At 40.5% G+C, this 15,461-nt stretch overlaps 1 protein-coding gene across 1 annotated transcript in view; it reads left to right on the forward strand.

Moving 5' to 3' along the window:
• The first annotated feature begins 4,247 nt into the window (after positions 1 to 4,247).
• The window catches only part of tmtc2b (transmembrane O-mannosyltransferase targeting cadherins 2b), a 116,107-nt gene continuing 104,893 nt past the window's right edge, over positions 4,248 to 15,461 (forward strand). The window contains exon 1 of the mRNA XM_034223290.1: positions 4,248 to 4,665. Within this exon, the coding sequence (XP_034079181.1) occupies positions 4,583 to 4,665 (83 nt within the window). The 5' untranslated portion in view covers positions 4,248 to 4,582. The remainder of the gene's footprint in view (positions 4,666 to 15,461) is intronic.

A 15,461-nucleotide genomic window follows, 5' to 3' on the forward strand; every position in this document is an offset into this window, starting at 1 on the left:
CTTTGCACAGCATGAAAGAAAGGCCAAATGAATGGGCTGTGATTTTAGTATTTTTAAGCAGAGGTCAATAACTTGTACGGCCCTCGGAGGATATTGTAAAAATTGAAATGGCCCTTGAGAGGGAAAAGGTTCCCCACCCCTGCTTTAGGAAATACGTGCTGCGCTTTTAAAAACGATGCAATTATAAAAACTTGCCAAAACACATCAAAATGAAGAAACATCTTCGCCAACTAGACGAAGTTGGGACATGGAACCAGAGCGCTTGTTGGCGGTGATTATAAAGTTGGCCAACTGTTACTGTTGACAGAGTTAGTCAATTCGCGTCCGGCCCCAGCTGTGTGCATCACTTGTGTCCCCATTTTTGTTGTGTTTTGAGCTTCTTGCAGTGTTTCTTATTTGCAGCGTTTTGTATTTGCAGCGTTTTGTATTTGCAGCGCATCGTTTATGCAGCACTTTAAGCAAACGCTGTGCATGTTTCATCAATTTGGTAAATGTTTTTTTAATGCCGTACATGCGTTACTCTTCTAATACAAGGCTTTTGGGACGCTTTTGCATCTGTCAGCCACCATAACAGAAGTTTTATCAGGAAAGAATACTTCCATGTATCCAAAGTCAAAGTAAAAGCATTGTTGTACAATAGAAATACTCACATACAGTATATCTATGTCAAGATTGTACTTAAGTACAACTCTTAAATAATTGTACTTTGTTACATTCCTCCACTGATTGTACCACTCAGTTTTAAACAGGTTAAACCTAAAGATAATAACAAGCTGCATTTGGGTGCATCGGTAATACAGTTTATTCTCTGCTCAGAATTTAATTGCTTTTCAAATTGAAAGGGTTGTCTTCCACGCATCATTGCACACAGGGACATGGTGGAGGGAGGATGTGTGTTATCTCCATATATATTTAAAGGGACCAGGTTCAATGTCATTTTCCTAACATCACACTCACACAGTCAGGAGGTTTGAATCTCCAAAGACCTTCCATTGAACAGCAGAACATCAAACTTCCTGCTCCCGTCACAGTTAATGGACCTGCCACATGTATAGAATAGCTTACTCCCTAATGAAAAAGAGACAAATTATATTAATGGAAATGCCACTGCGTACTGTTTGACGGACACATGCTTCTTCCACCTCCACTTGATCTGTCCATCAGCATTATGGCTGCACCATCAACTCCAAAGTTGAAAAGTAATTTGCTTATGATTCTGCTGAGTAAGCTGCATCAAGACGAATATTTGCAGCCTCAAACTCATGGGCTCATGTTTTCTCCTGATTGCTGAGTCTCTTTTGGAGTAAAGGTTTGAAATCATAAGGGGACCTAAATCACACATCACATCTTGCTTGATATTCTCCCGTATGCCTCAAATACACCCACAAAGTGGATTAAGCCTCTTGGCTTCGTGCAAAGACATACTTAAGTGAGTCTGCGTTAAGCATCACTTTCTGTTTTACCACACTTTCTTCTTCGTTTTTTTCCATGCAGAAGTGATTTGGTCCTTAGACGTAGATCTGAACCTATAATTATCTAACAGCCAGCAGTGTCCCTGTAATTCTTACAAACCGTCCAGGATCCAGATACATACAGGGAGGTCTTACTCTGTCACACACACAAACACACACACATGCAAACGTACACGTTTTCACTTTGGTGGATGCTTTACATGTGTAAAGTGGAGAGCTTATCTTTCAATTTCAGTCAGTGATTCCCTCAAACAGAAGTTCCAATACCAACGCATACAATAGATATTTTTGATTATGTGATGATACAGAAATGGCTAGAGATGCCATATCTGATTCTTACGATTGTACTATACTTTATTCCTTTTATTCAAATTCAGTCACACAATTAGACAATTGGTATTAAATGTATGCCCATCCAAGGATAAGGAGTGTAACAAATAAAACATGCAATAACCCAATGTGACACAGAATAACACATACTATGTATCATCGTATAATGTACAGTACCTTATCAAAAGTCCTGCATTTAAAATCACACTAAATAAAAGTAAGTATTATCAGTAAAAAGCTGACATCTTTTCAGGATGTTTATATTCTCTTCCAAAACAAATATTTGATATGCATTTATAATGTATTGTATTATGTAAAGTCTAGACCTGAAAGGCCTGCAACTAATTATGATTGATTAATTCATTGGATAATTTGCCACCTCTTCCAGTGGTGGATAATAAAGCCTGCCTATTAAAACATCCTTTTGTTACGTAAAACTGTGAGACATTGTTCGTGTTTAGATATTGAATCAGTCCACAGTGAATTGCGGACCAGAAGCAGGAACCTTGTTCCGCTCTGATCAGTCTAATTAATTCCTGAACGTGTGTTACATGGCAGTGTCCTGCTGCTGTCCTCTGAAAGGCTACATTGAAGTCTGCTCCAACAGATGGATCTGACTATTACAACAACTCTGAATCATTATGCAGTGGGCCAGGATACATGCTTTGTCTGTAGAGCACTTTTACATCTATTATTTCCCCCTCCTTTCTTTGCCACAAGTTTATATTGTGCAATATCCTCTGTAGAAGCAGGAACATTTTAACAGTCCCAAAGAGGAGATGATTTAATATGCTGTATTTTGTTTTTGGGAATTAAAACATGTTGTTCATCCCTAACTTGAAGACAGAAAAGCATAATAATAACCAGACATTGCTGTTTCTCATCATCTTGTTATTTTACTCTATGATTGTTTTAAGTGGGTAATTATGGAATGTTTAGACAATGATTGGATCATTTTCGAAACTGTTTTTTTAATTTAAGAACAATGCATTTAGTTGTGCAACATAAAGTAAATGTGAGTTCGCCCTCTACTGGTCACTGTGGGACCGAATATAATGTAAACTCATTTTTGAGCTTGGGTCTAAATCAAAAGCAATATAAAGTAGAAACCGTACGCCACTTAGGAGATTTTTAGTTAACGAAAAAGCTTTTTCCCTTTAGGATTTAGAGAACTAGCCTTTTTATTCTAAGTGGCCTCGACTCTGACATAATCTAGTCAATGGACTGACAAAAGTGGACTCACTAAGCTATGATTTCTACTGAAAGCAGGCCATTAGCTACTTACTGAAAGAAGATTTTAATAAATAACAAAGCTTTTTTCAAAGTCAAAGTGAATACTGTTCACACAATGTTGCTTTTAAAGCTGCTGTTTTCTGCAGCTGTGATCATTTATGTAAAGATTATGTAAACCAGATCAGTAAAACAACGTTTTTTTTACTTTTGACACTTTATCACGAATAAGAGACATAATAGCCTAATTTACTCTTTGTTGTAGTTGGTATATCAGGAGACTGACCCATCTGATTGAAATAACATTGCATTTTATCAAGGTAGTTACCCCTTGGGGAATTCAATAATAGTCAAATGTAATTAAAGCTTCACGATTATGTTTAATAAATGCAACCTGAACTACTCCTAGATGTCCCTGCACGTCCCTCTGAGGACCACCCCACGTTATGAACTACTGTTAGTGGTAGTAAGTGACCCATGCCAACGGATCTCAGCATCATTTAGTGTGATTTATCCCCTTATCCAGTGGAAGGGGCAATACGCATGCGCTCTAGATCTAACCACATGCGTTTGGATAACATATTGATCAATAGACCACAGACACAAGATTAGGAACGGAAATGGAACAGATTTATTTCAGTATAAGAGCACAACATGAATTAAATAGCAGTGAAACTGTATAGAAGCTGTTATGTAAAGTAACATATATAAATCTTATTGTATGTATGCCTACTTTAATTTCTGGTTTTATTTAGAATATAAAAACAATACATTTCATTTTTTCTGCATTACATTTAATGATGTCATATCATATATGTGTTAATGCAGCAATGTTTAAACTGTTTAAAATAGGCAGGACCGTTATATATGTATGTACACATTGTATTTGTTGTAGTCCTTTATGACTGAAGTAATGGGAAAGATACATGCAGTCGTGGAAAAACAATGTCGACTATTATTTATTTCAGTTATATAGTTAAGGATAGAATAGTGTTTTAAAAATGTTTCGAATAGTGTAATCATCTTGTTATTTTCTTACTCTTTTATCAGCTTTTGTACCACTATCCTGTCAATAAAACGGACTTTAGCAGAACGCTTTATTTTTTAAAGTACAACCGGAAGCTGTAGACGTCATTATGGCTGACTTGGCGCGGTCTCCTCCCGACGCTCCCCCAGCAGCGGCCGCTGAGCATCAGAGCACGGACCCTCCTCTGTGTCTGAAGGCGTGCGGTTCGCTGTCACACATTCACTTCAACGCGGCTCGTGTTTTATTTCCTGCCCAACTCCCAGACGGCGGGATAAAAAGCTCTGCAGCTCACACCCAACATGGGTTAGGAAGACAGCGACCTATGGATTACCCACTTTGTGCACTTCACCAAGGATGATGGGGGGACACACGGACTTGTTTTCGCAGAGATATCCTGACAAAGACGGGGACTGAGGGACTAAAGCTCGCCGCTTCCCTCTGCCTCGCTTTGCAGCTTTGTTTATTTTTTTCCTGTTTTTCTATCATTTTTTTTTATTTCCACGCGTGTGAGCGAGACAGAGAAATGTTTGCAGAATTGCTGTGCAGCGCCGTGGCTCTGGTCCTGTATGTCAACACTCTGGGCGCCGATTTCTGCTACGATGACAGGTACTTTAGTGAATGAATGACACCAAGCCCCATGTTACAAACGTCACTGTGTCCACTTCCTGCCCTCACCTGTAGTTTATTCATTCTGGCACATGACAAATGATGGGCTCCATTCATTATGTTGCCACAACTCTGAATTAGCAGCATTTCAATGCATTAGCAACACTGGAAGTTAACTCCTGTCAGCTTTTTCATTAGCAGTAAGCCTTCAAAAAATCCGAATTTATCAATGGAGCTTGGTGCTTTATAGATCTTTATAAAGTTTGAAATGCCACACTTGGTATCCTTACTTATCTTTACTGTTATAAATCTCTGTTTCATGTCTAAAGACAGAGAGTAACTATACAGTATTTCACACTTCCAATGGCATTCATATCATATTTCTGCAGCATTCTTTCCGTCAAATCTTTCTAGTATCACTATAGTTTTCCATAGGATGAACATCAGCAAGCAGGCATTGTGCTTGGACGCCTCAGTCTCCAGAGTCTGGACTTGCTCTATAAGTTTTGAGTTGTGCTGAGGAAATAATTGATCTCTGGAGGAGAAACATGCCTTCTCAGCCCACAGCAGAAGTCCCTACCCAATGAGCACACTGCTGAAACTTTGAGCAATATATTTTATTATGAATTTACTTAAAAACAGGCTCTGGTTTGTCACCCTCCACTGGAAAGCATCAGTTTGAGAAGGCGAGCTCGGTGCCTGGGTTCATCCGGGTGATGCATTACTCATACTGTAGCTGGCCATTTGATATTTGATGGCTGAATGGTTGTCAGTGCCTCAGGCGCATTTATGCACCATCCATGCCTTGATGTAGGTCAGAGACATCATCCCTTCCCTGCTATCACTGCGTTGCATCTGGCTATCGTTTCATGGATTTCACTAGGGCTGCAACTCAAGATAATTGTCTGTTTTTGTCAGAAAATATTTGATTATTGTTACCAAGACTAAAGCTGACAACCTCAAATGTCTCGAATGCTCGCAACTCATTATTAAAAAATAAAGGAGCAGAGAAACTTGTAAATATTCATATTTTAAGAAGTCCAATTCAGAAAATGTTGACTTTTTTCTTCTTAAAAATGACTCAATTCAGATTATAAAAATGCTTTTATATATAAGGGATTATATAATCATTTTATAGTTGACAACTAATCAATTAATTAACACGTTTGATTAATCAGTTCATATTATTATTATTGTTATTATTATTATATTTGTAGATATTAAGAATATGAATCTGTTTGAACAGAATAGCATAGTTCATAGTCCTCCTCTATGTGCTTTGCCCCTGCAGTGTGTGTGTTTGCATAACAGGTGCTGCTTTTGAAACACACCCAGAGGTTCCAGCTTAGTGAACAAACACAACATTAACACCCTCCAAATCCACTGCTGCTGTACTTTCTCTACAAGCCGCTCTTTATTTAAGAACTCTTCCTGCCTAACACATCCCAAAGGCCTTTTTTGGTACTGAAAGGCTGATACTTTCCTTGTAGAGTGGCTGTTTTGTTATGTTCAGGTGATTTGGGCCACTCTTGTGTAAGAAAGATGGTGTTCTGTGTCCATAAAGCTGTCAGGGAGTGGCAGTGCTACCTCAGCTGGTGCTGTGTGTGGCTGCTGAAGAGAGATTTTAAATGCAAGACAGAAAGACTAACCCTGATTATTCTATGAAGAGATGTTAACAGAATGTAATTTATTACCACGTGAGTTTTGCTCCAAGTTATTGCACATGAATTCATAGTTCTGCAAGCCAGGCAGATTCTCTCTATTCTGTCTCTGACATGTTTTTCATTGCAGGCGATCCAGCCTTATCTGCTTTTAACACCATGTGTTTGGTTCAAGGCTTGCAATTAGCAGCCGTCTCCTGTCCCCTTTGGGCTCCACTGAGAGGGAGTGAGGGAGATAGAGGAAGGGAGGGTGCGACAGAGATACATATATATGTATTTAATTTTGGTGAGGGAAAAACAGACTGATCTAACTTGCTGATGCTGTGCTTGTGTGGAAGAAATAGCTGACACGGTGATGGTAAAGAGGCTGTCATGATGGAAAATACCTAATGTGTGTAGCTTGTCGGCAGGATTTATATTCAACTGCAAGTGTAAAAGTAATTTATGGATCATTTAGATAAAGGTTTTCCAAATTCAACATAACAGAATGCTTAATAAATGCTAAAAAAAAGATTGATGTGTTGTTTTGCATGCATTTCTAAAAGTAAACTCCGGCTTTCTATCGAAGGTTTATGATAAATAGTAGCAGAAGAATTAAATATGGATATTTTGCCACAGTGCAACATACATTTCTCCCTTTTTGCTTCTGGCTGTGAAACCAATGAAGTGATTAATCAAAGTGTTCTGTGTGTACGGGTGCGTGTGAAAAGGCTAGGAGCTAGAGAGCTGGCATAAGAGACACCTGAAGATTTGCGATCGATTGGCTGGTATGGCAGTAGAATACGTAATGATGCTTTTCCTATATGTATTCCTGTCATGAGTATTGAAAGTGTTTGAGAAAAATAAAATAAATCTATTTATGGGCACCTTGTCTTCTCGGTCACTTCTTATCAGTAGTTACACATTAATTTGAGCAAGCTTTACGCATTCCAAACATAGCAACCAAGGCGGTCATTAGGTCACAGTTAAAGGAAAAAAGGTACATGTGTAGGAAATGTTATCCTCCAGGCTTTACACAAAAAAAAATCCCGTACATGCATTTTTTGGCCCCTGCAGTCAGTCAGTCAGTCACAGCCCCTCCCTTGTTAAAAACGACAGTCTGAAAGAGTGGCCTGTCCCCGGGGAGCTTTTCCTCTCCCTCCCCTGGACACACTCATCATTAGCACATACACAGCTTTGACACCTGCACTGGAAAATGGGAATCATATGTCATGTAAGGCCATATCTCTGCTGCTATAATCTACAGTTAGGGCTGAGTGAAGGAATGGGAGGGATACATGTCAGAGGAGAAATACTGGTGCAATATTGTGAAAATTGCCCTAAGCCTACAGGCTAGACACCTAAAAGCAAAAACTGGTGAAGGCATTAGTGTGTTTTTAACTTGATTGCAGATGGTAACATTTATTTTTTTGAATGAAAAGAGCTTCTCTGCCACAGCAGGTTAATCAAGGTGAGCAATCTGAGTCAAAAAGGCATGAAATCACTGTGCTCTTTTCAAGGTATGTTTCAGTCAAACGCAATTCGTTCATGGATTACCCGTCCCAGTCAGGAGCTTGACGGATGTGATGAACTGCACCCAGCTCATTTCTCTGGTGTTACGCTGAAGCAGGTCACGCTGAAGGACACTGCCTTCCTGGGTATGGAGAGGATGATGATTTATAGCGCTCAGACAGTTGGTCAAGGCGCTTCGTTGCTCTGCCGTACGCCCCTGAAAGCTTCATTAGAGAAGTCAGGATTGAGTGCCAAAAAGAAAGCTTCATGCTAATGCAGTTTGATGCGATCTTCTAGTCGATGACGGCAAAAAAGCCACAAAGTGCTATGGGCGGTGACTCATGTTTTTAATGATCATACCAAGAAAGAAAAACCAACAGCTGTGAATATTTGTTGTTGTTTTTTGTACATTCTTTCCTTCATTTATCGAAAAATGTTTTATAATGTATTGTATGCACAGACATATAGAAGCAGACTGTGCTTCACTTCAAGTATTATGACCATGTGGTGTTTTTCCGCAGTCTTCATAGAGCCTTGGTTGTGGCCCTTGAAGTGGAAGCCAGCCTGTGTGGGCCTATCTGGGCCTGACATTGACTTTGGCGCTGTCCGTACCCATGGCTGCCTCTACCTTGGCACAGTGTGTCAGAGCACTGACCCGGAATCCTGTACTGTAGGATGGGCTGTTAGCGGTTATGTTGAAGGCCCAAGGGCGGCAACCCAGCGCTTTGAGTATCTCTCTTTCCTCCCCAGTCAGGCTCTCTCTGTCTGCTCCCTGTAATTACTGTCCCGCCTGCAGAGCGAGACTCACGACATGGTTTGGTAGATGTAGCTGCACCACTTTCTCTCTTTCTCTGTCTGCCTTCCCTTCAACAACCCCCAAAGCCTTTCAGTCCTCCGGCTCCCATCAACCAACAACTGCCTCCAGATGGTCCCGTTTGGTGAGCAGTTTAGGGTTTTTCTCCCTTCTGCAGTTTGAAGGGCAAGGTTTGTGTTGCAATGTTGTGTGTTGCTTGGAGTTGCTAGGATGGATACATCAAAGTGCCCATTGACTAGACAGTGCGTAACAGAGTCAGTTTTTAAGTGGCTATAACATAATTCTGATTTATAGCATCTTTCAGTTAATTGATTCGCTTTTAAGTCCAAAAAAGATTGTTTTGATTCACTTTAACCACAAACGTAGAATTTTTCCGTCTAAAACATGATGTTGTTGTAGCGTAAAAGCTCTAAAAACCCATTGCACACTATAGCTAACAGACACGGATAGCTTGTGAACAAACATTTTTGGCTGTACCCAAGTGACTTTTAAAATGTCTTATTGCCGGTTTAGTTGGGGTGTAACGGTTCAAACATTTCGGTTCGGTACGTACCTCGGTTTTCGGTACAGCAGAAAAAATGATCACAAAACATAAAATATTTTTTGGGGGTTTTTAATAATTATTAAACTGTGAATAATGTATTCACTCAAATAAATACAAAATATAATAAAATAAACATTAAGCAGTGCATGACATTAAGGATTTTGGGAGATGGCCCTGTGGGCCATCTAAGCTAATTTACAGATGGCCCTGAGCCCAATAGAGATTTCCCTGAAAAATGCGCGTGGACGAAATGACGCACGAAGGGTTTGGGGGGCCTCCCCCTAGAACATTTAGATTTGTGCAGGTCTTAGATGCTGTGTGGTGCATTCTCTAGACTGAATTATAAGATGAACACCACAATATTATATTGTTCAATTGTATTCTTAATTTCACTTGTTTGTTCTTGTTTGTGTTTGAATGCTCGCTTGCATGCCCTGCATAGCTATAAGAAATACTTAAGTTGTTGGTCAAGACACTTTCTATCTGATGAAGGCAAATGCCTTCCCAGATGTAAAAAAAGTAGAAAACATTACATTCAGTTATAACTGCCAAAACAAACGTTATTTACACTATTATGGCCCCTGTTAAAAATGTTTGTAATGTTATCTACTGTAAGTTGGTCGAACGAATGCCTCCTCATCCGGAAGCTGACCGAGCAGACCCGAGCAGCAGTCGAGAGGAGCCGAGCGCATCCGCGAAGCACACAAAATGGCGACGTCAGAGTTCCCGTTAGCCTGCAAATCTAAATCTCTTCGGTCAAAATAATTTCCCTTTAGCGCAATACCGCTTCAGTTGCGCCACTTATGTGACAGACAAGAATAGTCAATTCTAATGTCTAACACTTAATGTGGAGAAAGAGATGTCCTGTATGGGTTGATTGTGCGTTGATCTGTTGGTAATGCCTCGGGGTTCCGGTGGGCATGTAAACAAATGCATAATGCTGCGCTATACTTTGTGGCCTCACCCGGTTGCATAGCAACACTTATTGTTGAGGTGTCTTTTAATAAGCAGGTAGTCATATCATTAGCTAGAACTAGCTGGATCTGATCGATATGGACATAAACGCGAGTGAAGTCTAATCTGACGGGAGAGAGAGATCAGCTGCTGCTGACGAGTCGACACGCAGCTCTGCATGATCACATGCAGCGGTGAGCGGACAAAACACACACTTCAGGTTAGAATATCACACGTAGCTATTTTAATGACTTCTCAAACTACCTAAACTAGTTATAGATATGTTTTAGTTTTACTGTCGACAACAACTTAAGTATTTATTATAGCTATGCAGGGCATGCAAGCGAGCAAACACAAACAAGAACAAACAAACAAGTGAAATGAAGAATAAAATTGAAATTGTACATTATAATATTGTAGTGGTTCATCTTATAATTCAGTCTAGAGAATGCACCAGACAGCATCTAAGACCTGCAAACATCTAAATGTTCTAGGGGGAGGCCCCCCAAACCCTTCGTGCATCATTTCGTCCTTGCGCATTTTTCAGGGCAATCTCTATTGGGCTCAGGGCCATCTGTAAATTAGCTTAGATGGCCCACAGGGCCATCTCCCAAAATCCTTAATGTCATGCACTGGTAGGCTACTGTACTAGTTTGACATTAGGACTTGCTTGTCATTGTATTTTAATCTTTTTTTAAAGAAAAATGAACTTGTCCACATTGCTTTCCGAAAGGGCAGATCTGCTGGCACTAACAATGTCTCCTGCTGTGGAGAACACCCTCTCGCTAGGGACAGAGGTAGCCGATACAGCCAGGTAGCGCTTTGCTAACATGGCACTCAACTTTTTGCGAGTGGTGGAGGCTTAAATGCTAGTGGGAGTTAGTTGGGTTTGCACTTCAGTCATTCTTCTTTTGGTACGGGTGATATTCACGTTCGGGTGATGCCTTTTCAAGAGTGTGCAAGTTTGAAGTATTGCCAGCTGCGTAACCAATGTTAGTTGAACAATGCCGACAAACAGCTTTGGTTCGGTCCACCTGTCTTTGTCCGTCATCCTTGTACGTAACTGCGAAACCAAAATGTTCCCAAACCGGAGACTTCAATGATGCTGGAGGATTTTCGAGCTCAACTTTATCTGCGTTCGCCATTTCGATAGTTCCCCAAACTACTGACTAAATAGGAACGCATCCCTGTGACCAGCTCTCATAGTATGCCTCTCGTCCAATGAAATGACTTGGTCCCTCTATGACGCGTTGAACCCAATGTGAGCAAATTACACTGAACGCTGCGACACAGCACCTGAGATTACTTCCACAAAGTTTTTCACGTTCTCAATTTTTTACGTTTAACGTTATATTCGTTCGGTACACTTCGGTACACTTCGGTACCAACCCGAAGGGCCCATACCGAATATTTTCGGTACACTTCGGTACCAACCCGAAGGGCCCATACCGAATATTTTCGGTACAAATACGTATACCGTTACACCCCTGAGGTTTAGATATTATGATATAGAAATACAAAGACATTTAGAAAATTACTGATTACCAGTGTGGTAGTTTTTTAATAATGTGTAATGGATTTGCTGTTTATAGAGAATGCTTTAATGTTTTTGTGTTTCCTCCCATTAAATCACCAGGGTTGGCAGGAGAGATATGTGGGAGGCATTAGGGATGGGTATCGTTAAGGTTTTAACGGTACTACTACTTTTATCGATACCGCTTATCGGTCCGGTCTTTTAACGGTACTCTTATCGGTTCTTTTGGAGAAAAAAATAAGGGAAACTAACTAAACAACGCATTTTGCAGTGTTTTTGCGTATTAGAAACGGAGTTGGCGACACTAAACCTGCAATATAATGTTTGTGTAGCAATAACAATAATACATATGATATGTGTTTTAGATGTCTCCAGTACCGATAAAAAGACCGATAACGTCGGAGCTTAACGCTACCACGGTCTTTAATAATTCAGCCCCGGGGCCCGTTTAATACCAGGGCTCGGTACCCATCCCTAGGAGGCATCCAGCCTAATCTTCTTGGCCCGACACCTTTTCTGATAGATTTTCTCACATCTGAGAAAGACTTGTGATTTATTATCAATGTTTACAGTTTATACACATTTACTGTACACCAAATTGAGTTTGCTTACATTCCAGACTCAGTAGGTTTTGTCAACAAACGTGTACAATTTAAAAGAAAAAAAAGAAAAAGTGTTTTTTAATTCCATTTTTTGTTTTTTAATTCCCTTTCATTCCTTTCTTGTTTTTCTCTCATGGTATCACAGACAAAATAACTAATCTCCAGTCTAGTTGTTTCACAGAAACGGATGAATCTGTTATTGGAATTTGTTGCTATTGTGACCACTTTTACTGGAGCTGTACCAGCTTGGAAACACAAGCTGTGTGTCTAACCACAGATCGATTGGATCTTCATTTTCCCCAGCTCTTATTTTCCAAAAGATAGCCAATAAGGGTAGAAATTGTTGATTTCACTCTTGCCACAATTGCAGGATAATTTTGCCTGGCAGAAATGTATTTGTTTCTAGAAATACCATTAATGAGGGGTTCTGTTATGTTTGCGAGTTGCATCCCTTACCCACCAAACCCTACAGAATAACTTGAGAGTGAGTTCATATTTAGGTCAATAAGAAACAGCTGACTAGATATGATGCTCTCTTTTCCCCTCACTGTCATCAGGCCCAGAATAAGGCTGCTGCATCTTGGTTATTGAATTTCACCTCAAGTGTATTAAAAAAATGCTGGCCTTTGTACTGCATTCCCTGTGTTGAGGGCAGAATGGAAGAAAACTGACATACCTGCATATTTGGAAAATGTCCAACTGAGATTACATTTGAGAAAGTGTTGTATTGGTGTACTTCCAACCATGTAAAACATGTGGAAGCGCACACATTGCGGCATAACACTTCAATCCTGTTGCCTCACTGTGGATTTCCGTTTACCTTACTTTCCATTCTGGGTCACTGTCAAAACACTTAAATTAGCTCCACAGACTGCTGTGTGGCCCAGAGTGGGAAGGCAGCTGCCACTGTGTTATCTGTGTATTGGCTTGTGTGACCCTGCCAGGCTTAGGTGAACTTTCTCCTTCCTGCATCCATCTTGCTGCTCGTCCATTTTAAAGGCTTATGCCTTTTGTTTGTGATTCCAGTATCATACCAAGATGTCAGCATATCAAAATGAGCAGTAGAGAAATGCCAGAGATATGTTAAAATAATCAATTTCAAGAAGAAGGAAGCATTATTTTGATCTTAGAGTAGTGGAACACAGAGCATGTGCAAGGCATAATACTGTCCAGAGATTCCAGACACCGTTAATTTAATCTTTATTATCATGGCTACATGATAAGAAAAACATGCATATTGATAAACAATGTAGACACTTTTATTGTAGCAAGTTTATCTTGCATGATACCCGCATGAGTCTGTAGCAATATCAGTTGGTGAGTCCATCACTTGGTCCCAAATATTTCACCAGTTCTCAGATCGGCTACCGCTAAACTTTTTACTGATATTCATGGTCCCCAGAGGATAAATAATCATTTATTTGGCTTTCCATCTAGTGCCATCATTATGTAAATACAAACTTTGGTTTATGGTCAAATACCTGCAACACTAATGACATTCCAACATGTTTAACAAGTACAGCTTTTACAGAGTTATCCTTATCCTTATCAAGGATGTTTGTGTATTTCAGAAGGAAAAAAAGCATTCTATGCTTCAACAACACACACGTACAACATCACTGTGCTCCAATCTGATTAGTTTGTGAACAGTAGCAGGTTCGAGTGCGGAGTGTGGTAGCACTACTAAGCTGCAGTCTAGGTTTTCACCTAGTCACAGTAATCCTAAATGACACTTTACACAAAGAACATGCTCATTTGACACCACTGGACACCCAAAACCTCTAGCTCCAGGTGACGTCTAGACTCTTGAGAAACTCGATACATATACCTGAGTCTTAAATACCTGTGATGGTCTGATGCTGAGTTGATGTCAGAACTACCTTTGATTACTGGAGCAAACTGATGAAACTAAATATGTGTGGTAGGGGAGCCGAATCACTCTGGTGATTGCCTACTTTAGCTGATTGTCATGTGTGATAGGCTTCTGCGCCAGGTCACTATTCCCAATGTGAGATTGAAAGCTGCTCATCAGCAGTCACCATTTTTTCTTGAAAGCCCTCGCTGTGCTCTAGCACTGCCAAGGCAAGCTTCTTAAAAGCTGAATTAATCAGGCCCTAATGCTTTATAATCACCTGACTGGCATGCAGTAAGATGAGAAATGCAGCAATATGTAGATGTTGGATAAACTGCCTGGTGGTGGATTGAAGCATTAGAGATTGTCTTTGCTTCACCCCACAAGACATCAACCTTAGTCCTTTGTGGGTATCCTCAGGGCTCCTTGCCTGTCTATTTAATTAAACCCAACGGATTATCTCTCCTAATACATCATGTGGTTATAGCAACACACACATGCACTATGCTGCACACAGACGGACAGACACGATAATAATCGCCTTAAATGGGAATAATGTTTAATACCGGACTGAATCATCCAATAAGAAAATCCCTCACATGGTCAAGGTTTCATGGCAGACGTAAAACACAGCTACTCAATAATGTGAGAAAGGCATCAAAGCTGCCAAGGAATAAACTATGTGAAAAGGATGGATCAAATGTGCTGCTTGACCAACAGAATGAGATTAGTGGGATTTATAATCAAATACCGTAATGCACCTGGTGTGTCAGGTCAGTGCATCCCTGAAAACAATGGTTTGAATGTGTGTGGTAATGGGTAAGTGTCGGCTATAAGTTATGCTCCTATCATTGAACGCGGGTCTCAAATCATTTGACTCTGCCAGGCTAAGTTGTTAATGGGTCTAGACAAGGGTTTGGATTTCGAAGGGCTAATGCTGGCTGATGGCTCTTAAGCCGTGGCCACTCTCAGGCTCTTGGCCCTCTTCATATTAATGAGATTAACAGGACTGTGGAGGAGAGGGGGCACGACATGTAAGCAGAGAACCCCAAGCCATTAGAAACAAAAACTCCCCTGTCCCCCATATCCAACGGGGATGCTATAGTATGCCCTTTTCAGTGAGGAAGAGGAGAAGGCCTCTCCATCTCGGTGGCCTTATTCTCTGACAAGGACCACTGGCTCGTTACGATAAAGGTTATGACAAGAGCTGGCCAGTTCGGGGGCAATGCCTTTGTCCATTGTGAGAAGAAGGGGCTGTGTGGTCCCTCTGTTCTTCCTGGACCCAATGAAGGAGGCCAGTTGTACCTAAATAAAAGGGAATTAATCCCTGGTTGTGCTCGTCTG

The sequence above is a fragment of the Gymnodraco acuticeps genome, unplaced genomic scaffold (genome assembly GCF_902827175.1).
Source record: "Gymnodraco acuticeps unplaced genomic scaffold, fGymAcu1.1, whole genome shotgun sequence".
In the NCBI taxonomy this organism is placed as follows: Eukaryota; Metazoa; Chordata; class Actinopteri; order Perciformes; family Bathydraconidae; genus Gymnodraco; species Gymnodraco acuticeps.